Raw genomic sequence first — 21,143 nt, forward strand, 5'->3', positions numbered from 1 at the left:
CCTCTGTGAGCTGACCCAAGAAATCCTGGTCAAGCTCCTCTCCCTGGTTGGGAAGTCTGTAGTAGACCCCCACCGTTAAGTCTCTTACTTTCCACATGAGCTTCCTGTGATGCAAAATATGTGGCTGCCCTGCTTGGATAATACCTGGTCTTTATTAGGTAGCATCCCAAGGCAGACACACATGAAGGGAGAGGCATCGTATACAGTAACAGCATAGGTCTGCAGAGGCTTTAAGGCCAGAAAGCACCACTCCTACACAGCAGATGCCAGTGCCACCCCCCCCCCCGCCAAATAATGGCTGCAGTGGATTGAATCACCTGTTGTTGAGCTCGCGCATCTCTTTCCAAAAGCCCTCCAGTTTTGTCTTCATAGCGTGAAGTGCTGGTGAATCTATCACGGACCTACTTAAGTTGATCAATGACAGGTTTACAAAGAATGAGTCTCATTTCCGGTTTGAATTTGCTTAGCTTTTTAACTTCCAGGCACTGGGTCTGGTGGTGCTATAGTATGCTAAGTTACAGAGCCCTTTCGAGTCTAATGCCATCTCCCACTGGATCCCAACTGCAGATGCTTCCTCAGCCTGACGAAGGGTGTCTGTGCCCAAAAGCTTGCAATTTTCCAACTGTTTGACTTGGTCCAATAAAAGATAGCAGATTTACCCAAAGAACCTGGTCTGCCAATCCCCCACTGGAGGTATTTATGCCTCTCCTGAGATTAAGTCACCTGGCAGCCTTCTCTTCAGTAAGCAAAATACATTGACCTCCTAAGCCTCTCTCTGAAAGACCTTGAATCAAAGAATTCGTTACATTGGATCAATTGCCTGCTCAGAGTAGCATCTGCCCATGATCTGTGACCGCTGTCTGATGCTGAACTCTGTTTTAAAGACTAGTCCTAATACAGGAACAGTTATTTTCTAGCCAAAATGCATCTGAATCCATTCTGCTGATTGCCCTGGATGAGCCGACAACCTCAGCTGACTGCGGAGGGTATCTGCGTCAGCAGAGCTCCTGAAAGTCCAAGGAGCAGAGACTTGGGGCCTGAAGGGGATTTTCTGCGTGTTCACAGTTGTTCACATCAGAGCCCAGTCCCCGAGCCTGCGTCTTTGATGCTTGGAGAGTTGGTTTCATTCAGGGATAGCGGGAGGCAAGGGATCCTGATTCAGTAAGTGCAGCTACATGCTTCTCATCCAGCACGCTTCTGGCTGCAGCCTCCTGTTACTTGTTCACCATTGCCCTCCCGTGGCAATGTGGGGGATTTTGCCTCAGCCGTTGAATTTTCTTTTCAGTTTTAAACCTGGGATAATCAGGATGCTGAGCTGATGTGTTCTTGTGGTATCCCTTAGCTGGATGTCTATGAGTCAAAGCTTTAATTTGCACTGGAAAAAAGAATCCCTCCACAACATGAAATCCATGATGCCCAGGGTGGTTTGAAGCACAACTTTCCCCGTGCCCTTCTGCACCTTGCCTAACATGTGCCTAACTGCCTGCTGTGCAGTGCGCTTGCAGAGCGCTGTCTGTCTGCCATGTCGGCTGTGGGGTTTTGAAGTATTTTCTATGCACATAGGATGCACCAGCTGCCTGCTGCACCTCTCTCTCTTCATTAGCAAAGCCATCGCCTTCACTCAGCACGTGCATCCTTTTTAACAAAGGCTTTGAATTGTTTTGGCAAGCTGACTTTTTTTTTTTTTTAGGGATAGTTCATTCCAGTCACATGCCTCTCTTTTGTTTGGGCAGACGAAATCAAGTTTTTATTGAGCTGTCTGGACTCAGCTGATCCCATCTTGGGACACAGATTCTTCAACGATGGTTTATTAAATGGGCATAGAGATTTTCCCTGGTTTGCATACGACGATCAGCAGGGAAGTGCTGTAGACCCAGGCACTTTTCTGCGAGGCTTTAAAGTGGTGGTTCTCAACCTTTGTAGACTCAAGGCCCCCCCTTGGAAAATGCCAGCTCTGAGCTTTCACTCATTTATATTTCCTTTACTGTGGAAAAATACTAGAGCAGGCTTTCTGTTGCAAAGGACTGGGAAAACCACAGCACCCTGTTGAGAATCGCTGCTTTAAAGAAAAGCAAAAGGAGGGGGGAAACGGAGCCTCTTAGCACTGCCAGTCATGGACACAAGGGGCACGTCTACACGTGCATTTAAGTGCACCTAAACTTAATGCACATTAGCTTAATGCACATTGAGCAGGTTTAGGCAGGTACCTACACATGCAGGTGTTAAAGCACATTAACTCCTGCAAGACCGTTTCAGGCTGGACATAAGGAAAAATTTCTTTTCCTGTCCGAGCCCCCAAGGTCTGGAACAGTCTGCCAGCGGAGGTGGTTCAAGCACCTACATTGAACACCTTCAAGAGAAAATTGGATGCTTATCTTGCTGGGATCCTATGACCCCGGCTGACTTCCTGCCCTTTGGGCGGGGGGCTGGACTCGATGATCTCCCGAGGTCCCTTCCAGCCCAAATGTCTATGAAATCTATGAAACACTGGGTGTGGATTGACATGAGATTAAAGTTAGTCCCAAGTCAGTCCACACACATGGCATTAATGCGCTTTAACGTGTCTATACATGTGTTTAATGTAGGTATCGGATTTAGTGCATTTGCAGGTATCAAATTGGGGTACGATTAGCCTAAATTCACCATTTTTAATGTGCATTCAGGGTGCGTGTGTGTAGACATGTGTCCTTAATGCACATTAACTTAGGTTAATGTGAATTAAAGTGTCACAGAACTTCTTTTGGTAAAGGCCAGTGGACCAATTCAGCAGGTCATGCAGTGATTTACACCTCTGCTTCATTGGGCTTCCAAGTGAGGCAGAAGACTGCTGCTGTTTTAACTAATTATTATTTCCAAGCAGGGAATGAAGCTCTTTCCCACATGAGAAAAGTCTTACAGCAGCAAATGGGGTTGGATACAATAGGGATATACAGAAGGTGCTCTAAAAAGCTGTGGGACTCTTCACTGAGAGGCACTGGGGTGGACATGTCTGGGCCATTTGAGATGTCTCTGGTGGGTGTTTATGCCGATGTGGGTTGAACTCCTTCTCTGAGACTCAGTCCTCTATGGTGGAAACGTTTTGCTGTTCCCAAGAGGACCGCAGGGCTGAAGTCTGGTAACTCTCCATGCTGTCCCCAGGGTGGATCACTGGAACAACGAGAAGGAGCGGATCGTGGTGATCACGGACTCTGCTCTCCTGGTCTGCAAATATGACTTCATCATGCTCAGCTGCCTCCAGGTGCAGCGCATCCCTCTCAGCCACGTTGCCCGCATCTGCATCGGCCAGTTCACCTTCCCCGAGAGGTCTCTGAGCAAGTGAGTACCCGTGGCAGCCAGGGAAGGGGCTTTGCTGAGTCCAAAGCTGCTGCTTCCATGTCATTTCCTTTTCTATTCTAGCATCTCTTCAGGGCACAGACTCTCTGCAGGTGCATCCGTACTGTTGCTACAGCTGCTTCCAACCCATCCATATTGCAAAGCCCTTTGTTTGCTCCCCGGTGTCCTGCTGAGTGTCGGGCTCTGAGGTTGTGCTTCGTACCAGCCCCCTCCTATCCCTGAAGACTGGTCATGATTTATTTGGGTGCTGTGGGGTGTAGCCCAATGAGTCCCTCATTGCCCCGCAAAAATCTGGCTCTTCGGCATCCTGTTTCCTGCCTCTGTTGTCTGTAATTAGAGTCTAGCACAGAAGGAGAGAGAAGTGGTGGGCCTGATTCCTAGAAGGACCCTCGTTTTCTTGTTCTTCTAGGCATCAGTCGGTCTCCTACTTGTCCGTCCTTCAAGGTTGCTGCAGCAAGGTAATGTAGGCAGGGAGGGTGGCTGGGGGTAGCTGAGAAGGATCCTTTGACTCATCCCGAGATAGAAGGGTTAACCAGTGGTTCTCAAACCTTTTCAAGTCAAGTCATCCCTTGGCAAATGCCAGCTCTTTGCTTTCGCTTACCTTTTGACTATGGAAAAATACTAGAGCAGTTCTTCTGTTGCAAAAGATCTCAAAGACCACAGCAGGTCAGGATGGTTTTGAGCTTCTGGATTCCCATTTGAAATATCAGGGGTTATCTGGTGACTCGTGTATAGATGTTTGCACACCTAATATTGCATGAGACCCCTGGCACCTTTCAAAGCATCTCATCGCCCCTATGGGTACTGCAGCACTCAGGTTGAGACTCGGTGTATTAGACATACCCCAACAGCACGGCACCAGGTAATAGGGCGGGGGCAGGTGTGACACGAATATCCCATGACAATAGCAGGGCTTGATGAATCTTATGGTCAGCGTTGCTTTTGGGTCCACAGGGTGGAGGCAGCTCAAATGATCTCTGGGAGATAAATGCTAGGCATATGGGGGACAAGGGTGGCTCTATCCTATCCCCATTCCCCATGGGTGGGGAGAGGATGTAAGCAAGCAATAGGAGTCACAAACCTGGTTGCACTCATGGGGGGTGATCAGTGAGAAGATCCTACCTACAATGCAACGGGCATAGGGAGGAAGAAGCCCCCCGAGACTTCAGCCAAGAATGGTAGCGCAGGGGAGTCCTGCCTGGTAATCACCAGACGGTGGCATCCCTGGCTCACATACACCCACAGTGGCACCAGACACGATTGGGAGGGCTGTGTTCGGACTCATTTGAATCTGGCTCTGCTCTGGGGTTTCAAAGGCCAATGCTCTCAAGTTCATGTCCATGATGTGGACGAGCCTGGGCCATGCAGCCTGGCTCCACACTTCCCCATGTTTGTGCCTTGCTGAATCCACAGTTGTCCCACATCCAAGCTTCTCTCTCTCTCTCTATATATATATATATGTTTTTTTTTTTAAATGTGTTTTTTTTTATTTTTTTGCACCACTGAGCTGTCAGTGCAGCCCAAACCAGCTGCACAGAGCTTCTGTTGGGGGCTGCCATGCCACTGTCTGCCTGGCATGGAAAGATCAGCCTCCTGGTAAGAATGATACTGCTGCCATCTCTGTTCAGACGGGCCCAGGTGAGCAGAGCTCAGGAGGGCCAAGCCTGTCTGTGCAGCTTTGCCATGGAGCAGTTGCTCCCAGCACCCTCCCTGAGCTGTGTGGGGTTTAAGAGCCGTATCCTCCCCTGCAATGATATCCCATTGCTAGAGATCCCATGGCTGCTTAAAGAAACCATCATAATACCACCTTCCTGAGAAGGTAATTGCTGTGCTTCTTATGAATGGCTGCATGCAAGCGACTGCTATCAGCAGCAAGTCCGAACACATCTTGCATACCAGGCCCTTGCCAGCTCGTGCTGTGTTTGTTTGAATTGCCTGTTGCCCTGCGCGTGATGTTTCTCCGGTGGATGTGTGTTTTGTTTGCTTTCGTGGAGGCCAGAGTTCACTTGTGCCGTGGGGTGCCTGGGTGCAGGGTCTGATCAGGCCAGGAGCCCCTTTGCCCGATCGAGAGCGTGAGACCAGATGCTCAGCTGCTGCAAAGCAGTGCTGCTCAGACCTCAAGGCAGCTGCGCTGATCTGCCTTGCCTGGGGGTCTCATTGCCACTAGTGCTTCCCTGGGGGTCTCAGCCCCATGGTGCCTGGGTTCTGCACCTCGCATTTAATAGTCATTGCATCAAACAGGTACATGAAATGGCATCAGGGCAGTTCCACATCACTGCTGTGGCTTCCTCTTCTCCTCCTGGATCCCTTCCTAGCTGCTGGAGGGTGCTCTGGGCAATGCATGCCTGGTGGTGACAGCACTGTGCTGGAAAGCAGGAAATGCAGGTTCAAAACCAGGGCAAGGCTCAACCATGGGTCTCCATATTCTCCACGTGGCATGGTTTTTCTTTGACCTCAAATTTCAGTTGTGCGTGAGCCTGGGTGGTTCTGTTGCATCCCAGAGCCTGCACAGCCATGGGGCAGCCTACCCAGCATGACAAGGTGCACGTAGCTGTGTTGGTCTAAAGTGCCAAGGATGTCACCAGTGTGGGTACTTAAGTGGTGCTTCAGTGCGTAAAGACTGTATCTTGTGGGCTAGTGAGAGGACTTGCAAAGAGGGCAGGGAACGTGTCCCAGAAGTCCTTCATTGAATCATAGAAAATGAGGGTGGGAAGGGACCTCAGGAGGTCACATCTAGTCCAAATCCCTGCTCCAAGCAGGACCAGCTCCAACTACATCATCCCAGCCAAGGTTTTGTCTACCCGCATCTTAACATCCTCCAAGGATGAGTTAATGAGCTTTAACATGCAGATTCTTGCATTGTAAGTGCTTTTAGTATGGTTTAAATGTCACGTGTAGCTTCACCCTAAGTTCTCTCTCTGTTGAACTACATCTAACCAGGCCACACACGTGATGCTATGAGAGCCTCGGTGGGGCTGCAGAGTGCTTGTAGAGAGAATCCCAATCTAAACTGGTTCAAAATGCCTTGCGTTTAGTCGGGACCTGAGCCATCACTGTCCTGACCTGGCAGCCCTTTCAGGGGGTGTGTGTGAAGCCTTTACACAAGTCAAAATGTGCCTGACTCTCAGCTGGGTCCTGCAGGGCTTGTGTCTGACTGCACATGGCAATCTTGGTGCACAGCTCTGAAACCCTCTGCAAAACCTTTCTGCTTGTTGCTGCAGCAGCCGTAGCATCTCCTGTCTAGACAGTCTAATTGCAAGAAGCAGGAAGCATACAGCTGGCCATGTGGCGAACCCTAGATAACTCCTGGGAAACCACATACCTGTCCCATAAACTCCCTTATGGCCCCCTGAAGTGGCTTTGGTCATTTGTCCACTGCTCTGCTATTCCAGATGAGATGCCGGAGTGGAGAAGGGATAGTGTCACCTGGGCACTAGTCCTTGAACGTGGCCCTCCAAGACCTAGCCCATAGAAATCCCAAGCAGATCTCTCTTGGAGTGTAATAGGGTAAGGATTTACTCCATGGACTAATATATTAATAGACCTGGATATTTCTCATGGGCTCAGAGACTTCCTAGGCATATTTATTTAAACTTCTCAAAACTATAACCAGCTTCCCATTTATCTAGCTCTTATTGTCTTGTCCAAACTCCCATTGTCTTCAGGCGATTTGCTCCACATCTGTGCAGGGCATCCGACTCCGGCCCTTGTCTATTTTTCTGTGTCTTTTAAACAAGTGCTTTTAAAGCTACTGATTTAGTCAGAGCCTGTCAAGAAATCAATATGCTCAAAAGACTGGAACGTACCTTGGTCCCCCGCCCTTGCAACAAGCTACGGCCAAGAGCATTTCACTACAAGAGAAAGTTCAAAAATGAAAGGGTGAAGGAGTCTTTCTGCCTCTCTCCTTAATGCATTTTTCTCCCTGTTTTCTTAGCTGCAATTTACCCAAGGGCTGTCTCCGCAATTTAGCAGGTCACGCGGGGCTTGAGGACATTTCAGGTGTCAGGTCGGAGTGAGATTTACAGCAGAGGCGGGGGGTCAGGCTGCTCTCTGCAGAGGTTGGGAGGGTGAGCAAAATCTCCCCTCAAGGTTTGGATCCCAAATCAAAGGGACTTTGAATATTTATGGCATCAGGGTTGGGTTTTTTTCCTTTCCTGTAGAAGCTTTCAACCAGCACTGGGTGGCACAGCAGAGCAGGCATGCTGCTGGTGGGTGAAGAAATAGCTTGCTGTGATGGCTCCAGCTGCATCTGGGGGGTCATTTACTGTAGCCCCTGATCTTTGTCAGGACCAGCGATCCCTCTAATGCAATCGGAGGGCAAAAGAAAGACATCATGAGCCAAGAGGACTTGACAGACGACTTCCCAGCAGCCAGTCAGAGCTGCCAGTGGAGCGTAATTTTGTTTGCTTATAGGGGAATAACCATCATCCATCTTGGGGCTGCCCTGGAGCTCTTAGATGCTGGAGACGGACATTTCTGATCCCTTGTCTGCATAGGAAAGCTCTGTCTCTTTGCAGCCGATGCGTCCCTTCCTTAGACACTCCTCTTTCAGCTTTATTCCACTCTGCTTATCCCTGCTCGCAAATTAGGGTTCATTAAAGTGGATCAGGTCACTCAGAAACACAGGGGTCTGTGCCAGATGAGTACAGTCAGTGGAAGGGAGCACCTTAGGTCTCACGAGCTCCACTTCCCTGGTGTAGACAAGGTGCACCAAGGAAGCTCGGGGTGAGCTGGGGTGCAAATCTTGCCCTGCTGAAATGGATCGGAGCACTCCCACTGGCTCTGGTGAAGCCAGGATTTCACCTGTGTTGGTCTAAAGCCATTTGGCCTATGCTGATTTGCTTCCAGGCCATGAAGAGTTTGTGTTTTCCCATGACGGCTGGAATCGTGGGAGCAATGATGCTCCCAAGATGAGACAGTCCCATGAACCAGGTTGGGCTTGGGACCCTGCCAAGTCCACCTGGGCCAGTTCGGTTTCCAGTGGAAACACGAGATGCTCCTTCTGGTGTTTCAGCTCTAAACCAGGTGGCATTTTTGGCTCATGGGGGGAGTTTTGCATGGAGTATTTTGTGGGGGTTGCTTGAGACTTAACATCCATGGGTTGCAAGATCAAAATAGGAAAAAGAGTATTTCCAAGGCCTTAAGCCATGCTTTGTTCCAGATGAGCCACTGCTTCGTCACATCACCTTGCATGGGTATACTGATACTACATTAACACATTGTTGTGCCCTTGATATAGCTTTAATATGGACCATGGCCCAGTCACCCAGTCACTTGGGTGCTAGTTATGCATTCCTGGACCCCACATAGCTGAGCAGGTGCTTCACGGTTTACACTGCCCAGCTGTTAAACATTAAGCAAGAACAGGCAGCTGGTGGGTAAATGAACTGTAAAAGACAAGGATCGGTATGAGAGGGAGCTTCTTGGTGACGGCTAGACTTGCACTTCCTCAGCTGCTTTGAATGTCAGGATGGGAAGATGCAATCAGGACTTGCAGTAGAGATGATCTCTTTTATTAGACCAACAAGATTTTTGCAAAAAAAAAAAATTCTTTAATTGCAAGCTTTTGGGCACAAACACCCTTCATCAGGCATCGGAGAAAAGATTGTCAAAGTTTTCCTGGGTAGAAATGAAAGTTCATATTTCATAGGATTTCACAGAAGAGTCAATAGATGGAGTTCATGGATGGGAAGATGCAACTCAGAGGACCGTGACCGGCATTGGAGCAGTTGGTTGATTCTCTTGTGGCCGTGGTGAACTCAAGTAGTCTGTCACCTTTCATTGGCTGTGGGCTGTACATGCCTTTCTGAAATGCAAAGGATTTAGCTAACAGAGAATCACTGAGAGTTGCCTTTTGCCTTGGCAAAAGAGCAGGGAGACTTTGAAAAAGGGAATTTGGAGGCAAATCATTGATGGGGGAAGTTGGGTGACCAATGGGTGATGTTTTTTTTTTTACTGCCTCCTTATATTCCAGGTGTAGGAAGGGGAGGTGCAAGCTAAGAAAAGGGAAGAGAACATGTAAAACTTGAGGTTGTTCTGGGCACGTGGAGACAATACAACAGCATGCTGGTGAGCTACCTAGCACTTCTCAGTGCTGGTTTCCAAAGTGCCCTGCAAAGGTAGCGGGGGGAACTAGGTAAGGGGAGACTTACCCTGCCTTTGGGGCAACTGAGGCATATGCAGTCCGGACAAAACTGACCATCTCCAGAGCACGGAGCGACTCCTAGCTGTAGGTTGAGCTCTTGCAGTAGAAGACAGGGGAATTTGCAAACTTAGGGGTGGATGGTGGGCATTGCCTGCAGCTTCCGTGAATGCTTGGGCACTGATTAGTGCCAGTAGCCAAAGCCTGGATTACCTGGCAATGGGTAGACCGGCTTGTGGCATTTCCCATGTCTTAACAGGAAATGTAATAAGTTGTTATTTTCGTCAGGGGCTCAAGCTCCCCAGAAGGCGTTGCTCTGGTAGGGCCCCAGCTAGATAGCAAATCATTTGCAGTAGGAGCCTCTTGCCTCCAGCGCTGGCTGAGAGCCCTGGCTCACTTCCCTGTGAGGCCAAGGTTTGTGCAGGGAGGCAGGCATCAGCCGACCCGTAGCCGACTACCCCTTCCTGCAGGCTTCACTTTGCAAAGACGGCATCCACATGGGAAGGTGGGCAAACAAACCCCCACGTCCCCCAGCCCCACAGAGGCAGTCCAGCCCCTTCATGGAGCCCCCATCCCAGCTGGACTCCCTATTCCCAGGGCAGGCCGAATCCATGCAGAGGCCAAATCATGCATAGCTATGGCCTCTTGCCCCCTCCATATCTTGCGGTCCTTTTTTGTGGCAGACCCCACCCAGACCCCAACAACAGGAAGGAAAAGTCACAAGAGACATTTCAGCTGGGTGTGTGAACCCCATCCTGATTGGGGGGTGGGGGGTGGGCGTTGCCATTGGGATAGAGCACCTCATCAGCATTAATGACCGCCTCCTCGCAGGGTAGGGAAGGGCAATTGTCCCTATTTTACTGATGGGACATCGAGGCCTAGAGAAGAGGCAGCGAGTTGCCTGTCATCACTTTGGGCATCTGTCCAGCTCAGCCAAGCAGCTGTGCCTCAGGCCAGATGAGCTATTTTGGCTGCAATCAGGGCATCTTTGGGATAAGAGTGGCTCAGAAAGGGCTGGAGCAAGCCCCCCTTGCCCAGCGTGCCAACACTTCAGTTGGCTAGAGTAGGCACATTTAGGTTGGATATTAGGAAAAACTTTCTCACGAAGAGGGTGGTAAAATGCTGGAACAGGCTCCCCAGAGAGGTGGTACAATCTCCATCCTTGGAGGTTTTGAAGACCCAGCTCAACAAAGCCTTGGCTGGGATGGTGGAGTTGGGGCTGGTCCTGCTTTGAGCAGGGGGTTGGACTAGCTAAGGTCCCTTCCGACTCTCATTTATCATACCACATCTTTTCCACAGTGCTCCTCTCTGCTCTTGGGGCAGAAACACCCCATTTTGCGGCCTTGAGAGCTGCTGTTGCACTACCCGAATCCTTGGCCGGCTTGCCAAACCCAGCATGGGAGCTTTGGGGGGTGACTCCATTGTCTTCTTGGCAGGATCTCCCCAAGGAAGACCCTGCAGGGACCCTGCAGGTCAGGCCGTGCTCCAAGCGGGATCGTGTTCCCCTGCATACCACTGCAGACATGGCAGGTGAGGAATCCTTCGTTGTTCCCGGTGACCTTGCCTCGAGGAGGTGACGTGCCAAGCATGCCCCGTGTTTGATCAGGGTGGGGTGCCACATGCGGCTCCATGCCCAGTCCAGCGTGCTGACAGTGATGAATGCACGGCAGGAGGGTCCGGGCATTTACTGGTGCTCCGAGTAGGGGTAGGGTTAGGGTCCCACATGCCACAATGCTGTTATTTTGGGTGAAGGGTTGAGACTTCAATCCAAAGCCTCCGACAGCTTCCTCCATTTTCCTCCCCCATTTGCTATGGCCGAGGGTTTCCCCAAACTGTGAATCTCGGTAGTATCTCAGCTGAGATACCTAAATGCTTCCTGGGAGTGGAAAGTACCCAAAATAGAGCCCACTGCAGAAGCTCCTATCCATCATCGAGCCCCTGAACTGTGTTCTCAACAAAGGAAAAGACGTCTGGGAGACACTATAGAGCTCCTTGCCTTATTGCTATTTCACAGCATCCTTCCCATCCAGTCCAGTGCCTCTTAACCTTTTTGGACTGAAGGACCTCCTCATTAGACTCGAGGCAACCCTCGGAAAATGCCATCTGTGAGCTTTCCCTTGCCTTTTTTCTATGGAAAGATAATAGAGTGATTCTTTTCATCCAGGTAACTTAGCAAGACGTCAGCAAACCCCGGGTCAGAAATGGTGTGATGCTCTGGATTCCTATTTGAAATGTCTGGGTTAAGCTTGTGAATTGTGTGTGGGCATTCGCACACCTGTGTGGGCATTCCCTACCTTGCGAGGAGGCATTCGTTAATGCTGATGAGATGCTCTATCCCAGTGGCAACAGCTCCCCCCATCAGGATGGGGGTTCACACACCCAGCTGAAATTGGGTGCTATGTCTGGCATCCTTAAAAGGATCTTGCAGGCACCCTGGTTGAGAATCACCCGTCTAGTCAGACTCAGACCATTGCGTACAGGCAGAGAAAAGGGCCCCAAATTAGCTTTGTAACGCCAAGGTAAATGCTTTGCAAACCTAAGGGTGGATGAGAGCAGGCAGCTCTGTCTGCCAATTGCTTTCTCATTAGGACAGTCCACCAGATTCTGATCATGTGTCTGCAGAGCAGAGGGGGAAGATCCAGGCTTTAATGGGAAAGCAGCACTTAGGTAGTCCTTCTGGTCCATGGGTGTCCTGGGGTCTCAGAAAGCCTAGCCGGCCTGTGCATTTCTAGTTAATAGATGGGCTAAACCCAGACACAGGGAGCTGAAGTGACTTGCAGTGAGACCTGAAATCTTGTGACCCATAGCCTGTCTTAGTCGCAAGAGCATCCTTTCCTGTTGAGGGGCAGATTCTGCATGGGATATCCTGGGGGTGAGGAGAGGTGCGAGAAAGAGGAGAAGCAGGGCCAAGGGGCAGGCCAAATGGCAGTCCCTGAGAACAGGAGCTGCTTGCATCGAGTGCAAGGGGAGGGGAGATCCGTACCAGATCTGAACGACGGCCTCTTGCCCCTGATTTGCAATGATGACAAATAGGGTGCAGAAGAAAATCCAAGCCCGTGGCTCGTTGCTTGTCCAGCCCACGCTGCGTGAGAATGATCTGTGCATTGCAGCAGGGGGTGGTGCTGAAGAAGGATTTAAAAGGGTATAAACTTTGCACATTTTTATGGGAACTTTTTCCCATGCATGGCAGCAAGCACTGAGGCACATGTGGATAAATGGGGACTGTGGGGACTTTTGCCTTCCTTGGTAGTAGGTGCCATGACTGTCTTCCTAGGATCTCTCAGATGTATTTTAACAGTCCTCATAGCAGTAGGACGTCGGCTGCTCTTGTCTGCCTGCTTTACCCGTGACATGATAGGGGCTTATGTCTTGCGGTTGTGTGTCAGGGTGGATTTGTGTAGCTGTAGTAATAGCTTAGACAAGGATTTGTCTGGGGTGGTTTGGATAGGGATGATCCTGCTTGTAGCAGGGGATTGGACTAGTTGTGACCTCCAGAGGTCCCTTCCAGCCCACTTTCTATAAAATTCACCGAGGCCTGAAACTTGCGTTTCACCCCACCCACCGATGCGACTGTTTCTGGGGTGAAATGCAGCAGAGGCCTTCTGGGACACCTTGGAGCAGGAGATGAAGAAGAGCACATCTTGTTCTAAGTGTCAGGGGTATATGCAAGTAGACCGACGGGGTCTCTTGGTTTCATCTTGGTCACCACAGTATGAGCAGGTAGATGGGAAAGTATCTAAGCGCAGGCTTGAAAGATGTCGAAGGTGCCCAGAGCTGGAGGAGTAAACCAGCTAGAGGATGGAGATCCTTGTCAGTGTGTTCACAGCACAACCCTCCTCCTTTTCTCCACCCCAGCATCATAGAAAATTAGGGTTGGATGGGACCTCATCCAGGGACCTTGGGAAGTATGCCTATCTGATTTCTGGGGACAGGCGTGCACAGCTGGCTCTTCTTTTCCATGCTAAAAACCACAGCCCACTTGGGGAAAGGCTCCTTTGCTCCCTGCTGACAGCAGTAGAGGAAACAACAGCTCTGATGAGAGCTAATTTTTGCAGTCTTTGGAGAGTGAAAGTCTTGCCCAAATCATCCTGCCAAGCTTCAGCCAAATTGCTAACTCCATGTGTGTGTGTATGCAAGCACACACGTGTTTTATTGCTGCCACCCAGCGTGTCTGGGCCGGTCTGCAGGGACTGAGGCTGTATTTGTGAAATTTTTGTGGCCATTTTCTATTATTCTCCTGAAAAGCAGGATCCCATCCCTACAATGAAATGGAAACGGAAACATGGCCACGCCTGCACGGAGCTGAATGTTTCAGGTGTTAATTTAATTAAGCATTTTACCAAGGCTCGACTTCCCTCACCAAATGTACTGCAAACGATGGGGCAGCTGGAACAGTTTTTCCCTGGCAATAGGGTGATCAGTAAGGGCACAGGGAAACTTTGGGGTCTGCAGTTAAAATCTAGGCCAGGTTCATATAGTCAGAGAAAATTCAGGTTGGAAGGGACCTCCAGAGATCACATCCAGCCCAACGCCCTGCTCCAAGCAGGACCAGCCCCAGCTACATCATCCCAGCCAAGGCTTGGTCTACCCGGGTCTTCAAAACCTCCAAGGATGGAGACTGCACCAGCGCTCTGGGTGACCTGCTCCAGTGCTTCTCCACCCTCCTAGGGAGAAAGTTTTTCCTAATATCCAACCTCAACTTCCCTTGCTGCAGCTTGAGCCCATTGCTCCTTGTCCTGTCGTCTGCCCCCACTGAGAGCAGCCCAGCTCCAGCCTCTTCGCAGCCCCCCGGCAGGGAGGTGACGGCTGCTATCAAATCAACCCTCGGTCTTCTCTTTGTCACAGGAGCACCCAGGTGTCCTGTGCCATGTAAGTAGAAGTAACAGAGCTGTCAATCAACAGGGCAGTGCAGCTGTGGGTTGCTATGGCAACCAGCCAGTCAGGTGACCGGAAGGGGGCAGGGCCAGGCCCTTTATAGCAGCCCAGGCCAGAGCCTGACCAGCAGCTCCCCTCTGGTAGCCACGGGAGCAGGAGCCCTGCGGCAGAGCTGAGCAGCCGGAGTTGGGGGTCGCGGCCTTACCACGCTGACCGGCTGCGATGATGCCGGGGAGGAGAACACCCTAAAGGGAGGTAGGGGTAGGGTAGCGAGCCCCAGAGGGGCTTGGGGTTTACTTTGTGAGCGGGGAGGCTCTGAGTTGTTCGTGTTGTAGCCAGGTGGCTCGGGTTTCAGTTACAGTTACCCCAGAGGAGCGGGTGAGAGGAGGCCTCACGGGGGCTCCCCAGCAGCTTGGGGGTTCCCGGCGCCCAGTAGAGGCACAGTGCGCAGTGCCACTGTAGGCACAGCACGAGGAGTGCCAGAAGGGCGCTCGGGGAGTGGGGCTGTAGCCCCAGCTGCGCCAGGAGGGCGGCGTAGGCCCCAGAAGGGGGCGGCGGGCGCCAGGGGGCGGCGTAGGCCCGGGGTGCCAGAGAGGGGCACCAGGGCGGCATAGGCCCCGGGGCGGCAGAGAGAGCGCCGGAGGGCGAGGGACCAAACCACGTCCAGAGAACAGCTGCGAGGCCTGGGGCGTGCTAAAGGGGAGGTAGGAGGCATGCATAGCCCTGAAGGCAGGGGTGCGCAGAGGCACCCCATATGGAGTAGGGGTAGGAACACACGTACCGTTCACCCCGGGATAAAGGGAGCCTCCCATATAAACTTAATTATCATCAAAGTCGTGGCGGATGAGAATCAGAGGGTGCTGAAGTACCTGAAGTGACGGTAGGGGGGCTAGGGAGTACACGGCCGCTCCTAGGCCCCACTCCCTCACACTCTTCTCCAGACTCAGTCAGCCCATTTCCTTCAGTCTCTCCTCACCAGTCCTGTCCTCCAGCCCCCAACCATTTTTGTCGTTTCCTTCTGGTGTCCCATAGTCACTTGTGGGAAATGTCGGTCCAGTGACATGCCAGTCCAGTCCTTAGTAGGCAACATGGGCAGGTGCGTCGGGTATTCAGCAGTGAGGAGACTGTGGTTTTATTTCCAGCTGGTGCATGGCTTTGAGCAAGCCAGTTCCCTACAGGCCCTTTTCTTCTCCTCTCAGCCTTGGCCTTTCTCGCTTGAGGCCGTGCGGGTGGTCAGGAGAAGAGCCAAGGAGCCCAGTTCAGCACCATCTCCCCTAGACCAAACTGCGACCTCTGCATGTCTTTTCTCAGCTAAAAGGTTGGCAGATGGACAGCCCCTGAGGAAAGGAGCCTTGTGCTTAGACCCCAAGAGGGGTATAGTGCAGCCCTCCCTCTTTCCAACCTGCCCTTGAAAAGGAACAAGTGTGTTTTCTGCAGGCAATTCACTTTGTGGACGGGGCATAGGGAAATGCGGTCTTCTGGATTATCAACTCAAGTCAAATACCAGCCACAGCAGACAAAGCCTTTGGGATGTGCCGGCTTCATACAAGGCAGGGAGGTGGCTGGTTGTCTTTGATTTCTCAGGCTGTATAACCAGGTACCTATTTTATAGCCAGGATGACTGAGGCAGGCTTTTGCATTCTTGCTTCTGGAACTGGAGCAAGGCAGCTTCCTTGCTCTGCCAGCAAAGCTTCATGATACCAATTTGCCTCTCATGCAATGGGCTGAGGGAACATCCTCCTGGAGCCAGGAGACTGGAGCCAGTATCTGCTTCAGCCTGCAGTGCCCTTTCCAGCCCATTCCTTGCCCGTTCCACCTATAAGCCCCCTGGGTGCCTGTCCCACCCCGTGACATATCGGATGTTTCAGAAACACTCCTGCCATTGCACTTGCAAGCCCCTGGGCCCCGCACCCCTTCCCGTGGAGCAGCGCAAACAGAAGTGCTGGGTGGGAACACAGCAGGAAGGAAGGGAGGAAGCATCAATGCAGCTGAAAGGGCGAAACCGCGGCCTTCCCGGAGCCCAAATGGTGGCGGCATCAGAAATAAAAGTGCAGCAGGTCTCTGAAGAGCTTCCTGTCAGGTCTTGGTAAACTCATAAGCTGGCACCGCAGGGCAGTTTAATTTCCTGAAATGTCAAGTGGCTCGTATCGGATGCCTGCTCTAGTGGTGTTTTCTGATGAACGCATTGTGCTCCGTTTCCTGCCACGAATTCCTATCAGCTCTTGATGATCACTTAATAAGAAAGATCTGCCAGGCCGCGGCAAGTTCCCTGCCAGCAGGGGAAGATAACGTCTCTGAACTCCCTCCTGTGTCGCTGGTGGCGGTGGCTTTTTTGCAGCCCACGGGAGTGGGAGATAACATTGATTTAAGGCTGTTGCAGCTGCGATGCCGTGCCCTCCACAGGGCCTCTATCCCCACAGTCTCCAGAAGCAGTGAAGGGTCCAAGCACACCCATGGACTGAATCCTTAGAGGATGTCTTAGAAAGGGAGTGGGGGGGATATTTCAGGACTGCCAACTCTCCGTTTGATTGCAAGCCTTTGGTCCGAAGACCCTGCTCCTGGCTGGGGAAACATCGCAGCGTTCATAAACACAAGTAAGAATCAAGCCCTGGGGCTTGCAGCTCAAAACCTCGAGATGCGGCCGGCCAGGAGGCCCATACACTGTATGGTGTGTCTGGCAACCTCCCAACAATTATTTTATGTTTGACTTGTGATTTCCAAGCCCCGGGAGTCAAATTGTCAGGACCGAGGCTAAAGGCTCTCAGTCACTCGCATATTAAATCTCATTGCAAACGGGAGGTGTTTCTCATTGTGCTGCACTGAGTCAGAGGGCCACAGGAAAGAAAAGCAACTTTCTTTTGAATGAGAAAGTGTGTCTGATGGCCACCACCTAAAACCTCTGTCTTCACAATGCTGTGCAAATATTAACTGAGTATGTAATTTGAGGTAGACAGGCAAATAAGCAAGATACTCCTACAGTATTAACACTGCACGTAAGAAGTTTCTTGTAGTCATTTTTGCCATGTGTTTTTAACCCAGTTGCTCAATTTATACTTCTGTTTATAGTCTCTTTTTTTTCCTTGCCCATAACTGTTCAGTTTGGATGTCTAACAATGCACATGAAGTAAAAGTCCCTGTCGTTGAAACAGGGACTTTTTAAAGGATGGCTCCCCTCCACCCTCTGGAGTTTGGCATATAAACTGCTCCCCCAAGCCCCTCAAGGGTCCCAGGGTGGATTGAGTGGGCGGGGGAGTTTCACTGGTGCACTTGCACCCTCCTTTGATTCCTCTTTCACTCAAAGTTTAACACCAACTTCCTGGGCAGCCAAGCAGTGCTGAAGGAGTTAATTGACCTTATGGCCCCTTGTAATCTTCCTGGGCCCTTTCTAAACTCATGATATTAATGACCCTCTCTTCTTTGTAACCAACTTGATGGTCCACCAATCAGGCTCACCTTTCTTCTGCAATTCTGCTGTTTTGCAGCCCTGCAGCTCGTTTTTAACTTATTCCAATGATGTCCTATTTGTTTTTGCTTCAGTCTTACCCTGAACAACCCCACCCTAGGCCTCTTGCCTATTAGAAAAGCCTCTAGTGCCTTTTTAACTGGAGAAGAATATGTTGTGTGATATGAGATGATGTGCCTTTGCTGATTTCTGTGATTTGTGATTCTTCAGTAGTGTCGTATCAAAGGAGACGGCATTGCCTCATAGTTAGGTCAAAGGAGGCTTGTTCCCAACTTGGAGTTACAGCCTGGCTTTAAGGGAACCCCTTCACCTCCATGTCCCCATGTATCAAGTGGGGATAACACAGTTACCTACTTTGGGAGGGTTTTATTCTCTTTCGAGATGAGGAGACTGATGCGACGTAAGGGCCTGATTCAAAGCCTATTCAGGGTAATGGGAGCTTTTCCCACTGACCTCTGTTGGCTTTGGATCAGATCTTAGGTGCACAACAACACAATATGCAAGACTTGGTTTTGTTTTGCTTTCAGAAGGCCCAGCGGGTAGGAAATATAATTTTTAAAAGCCCTTGAAGTTAATTCCATATAGAAAAATGAACTCTAGCAGTTTTGATTTATGGTAGCAAAGGAAAAAAATTCTTAAGCAATCTAGCAATGCTAGCAGGCTCTGAAACAGCTATGGGAAAGTGTTGTTGTCGAGCTGCTGTCTAGCTGAAGTCACTCATCAGAAGTTTTTCTGCTTCAAGTGTGAAAAGTTTGCGGAGCAGCTTTGCACCAGCTGGTGTCTCACAATAATCAGGCATCTTGGGCAAAGCGCCGATGTCCCAGAATCACTGCAATGCTGAGTCCAGACCTCATGCAATAAGCAGGGTTGGGCCTGTTTGGGTTTTGGACTGGGAGACAGTGAGGAAAATTCAATTCCTGCTGTCGTTTTGACGTGGTAATTTCATAGGTGGTGCTTCCCTCTCCATAACGCGTGGGCTGACATCCCAGGACAGTGTTAGGAGGTGTTGTGCCTCCCCATTTAAGAAGAGATTCAATACCACCATGCCGACCACTCATCTTTGAAGAGCGCATGGCTCTGATGACCCCGCTGATGTGTAAATCCACCGGGTAGATTCAAATAGGTGTAGTATGTTTTACCTCCAGCTTTGTAGTATTTCCCACTCTTTTGAATGGCAGCGTAGAAAAGAGACACTTGAGGGGAGACCTGAGATGGGTTTACTAAATGGGGGAGAGCAAGGCACTGGGGTTTGCTTAGGGCTGATCCTGCCCCACTAGATGATCTCTGGAGGTCCCTTCCAGCCACACTTCTCTGTGACACTGTGATTTATTATTTGCTGCTTCTCTTAGTACAAGAAGGACAAAATGAAGCTAGAGTTGGTAGTAAGTTTAAAATGAACCAAAGAAAGTTCTTCTCACACTGCATGTCATTCGAGTGTGGTTAGGGAGTCTCCAGGAATTAGATATAAATCCCTAGGAGATTGCTGAGAATCACCCAGGACACAAATGATGGGGCATTCATTAAAATACATATTAAATGTTGAGTCTGACTTATACAGCGAGTTTTTAAAATGCAGTAGTCAGGTGCAGTTGCCTCCCTGGCATAAAGTCTATGCACCATAATCCATAACTGATATATGCAAGCATGCGGGCACATTTGTGGTGTGTGTTGAGGGCACATTGGCATCCCAGAAACCTCTGAATCTATTCCAGGAGTTGGTGAGCATAAGTATAGGATTCATTGCCACTAGATGCGATAGAAGCTGATGGTTTAGCCAGCTTCACAAAGGGATTGCATACATTCTTGAAGGCAAGGTGTATCAGTAGGTATTGATCATGTGAATTAGGGGCACAGGCTCTGAATCAGAACATCCTAGACCTGAAATACTGGAGGCTGCAAGGCAGAGGGGGACAAGGGGAAAAACCCTGCTTAGACCCAGTTCACTCTCCCTTCCAGCCCCACTCTCTGTCCCAGTGTGACATAGGACCCTGGGCAAGATGGACTTATGGACAGACCCAGGACATGGCAGCTCTTGTGTCTTGTGTTGTATTTCAGAGGCAGTGGCAGGTGTCAGGGTCCTCTCTTAAGCAGCTTGTGTAAAAAGTACCTGTGTGAGAAATGCTGTATGAATGGAAGACAAGGTTCTTTAGGTAAATCTGATATATTTTATAGACCAACTAAAATACTTATAAAAATTCTTCTTTGCAAGCTTTCGGGCACAAACACCCTTCCTCAGGCAGAGGGAGCATCAGAAGCACTGCCTAAAGAAGGGCGTTTGTACCTGAAAGCTTGCAAAGAAGATTTTTCCAACTATTTTAGTTGATCTAATAAAAGATATCAGATTTACCCAAATAATTTTGTGTGCCTATAGCCTTAAATGAACAAAGGTACAACCAACACCCCAGACATATGAATGGAAGATATTTTTTTGCGCCTAGGAGGTTTTAAGGGTTAAGCCTAAGAAATAACCCCACAACAGAGAACTGTGTGGATGGAAACCCTGCTCGCTTGGCACTTGGTGATGCCCTCTTTTCATCAGCGTGCTCTTATACTCTTAAAGCAAATGGGAATCCAGCTGTAATCCAGCTGCCATTTCAATGGGATGTAAAGAGCATATTTCACTGCCTCCAGACCTAAAAGGGAGAGCACTGTGAGGAAAGGCAAACCTGCCCCACATGCCGTAGACCCTGAAACAGATGCATTGCAAGTGCTTTGGAGCAGCATCAGGCATGTGTGGATAAGCACAGCAAAGAGAGCAGCGTGCCTGGGGAGCACTCAGCACTCCTCTAAGACAGTTACATCACATCTGGGTCAGAGCTTAGTGCATGCACTGAGTGGGTCTTACTGTGTTTCATTGCAGCAGTCCCTGGTCCAGAGACCGCAGAGACATGGATAAAGGTTTGCTTAGTTGTTTATCACCTGTCTAGTGACAATCTTGTGGCTCCTCAGATAAAATTTGGACGTGATTGATGTCATTTATCAGTACAAGGGTGGAAAGTGGAGTAGTTTATACCTGGAGAGAGTAAGGGTAGGATGGTAGCAGGAAAAACAACCAGCAGAATAGCATCAGATGGCACTGTATGTGGTGGGCTGCTGGGGTGGTCACCTATAGCTTGGTCTAGTCTATAAGGGAATTGGCTCCTGTCTGTTAAAAGCTGTTTAGGCCTTTGTCAGCATCTGCCCCTACCCTGCGTGCAAATATGGGGGGGCATGTGCCTCCCCCATGACTCCCCCAGGAGTGCATGCAGCAGTGGGGAGCCACCTGTGACTCTGTCCCACTCCCCGCCCCAGCCCCAGGCCCCATGCACCAACCTTGCTGGGCAGCGTCCC

At 50.2% G+C, this 21,143-nt stretch overlaps 1 protein-coding gene across 1 annotated transcript in view; it reads left to right on the forward strand.

The window, feature by feature from the left end:
- The window catches only part of TPRG1 (tumor protein p63 regulated 1), a 53,876-nt gene that overhangs the window by 10,097 nt on the left and 22,636 nt on the right, over nucleotides 1–21,143 (forward strand). The window contains exon 3 of the mRNA XM_019532540.1: nucleotides 3,139–3,315. Within this exon, the coding sequence (XP_019388085.1) occupies nucleotides 3,139–3,315 (177 nt within the window). The remainder of the gene's footprint in view (nucleotides 1–3,138; nucleotides 3,316–21,143) is intronic.

Source organism: Crocodylus porosus, unplaced genomic scaffold (genome assembly GCF_001723895.1).
Source record: "Crocodylus porosus isolate Cpor-Errol unplaced genomic scaffold, CroPor_comp1, whole genome shotgun sequence".
Classification (NCBI taxonomy): domain Eukaryota; kingdom Metazoa; phylum Chordata; order Crocodylia; family Crocodylidae; genus Crocodylus; species Crocodylus porosus.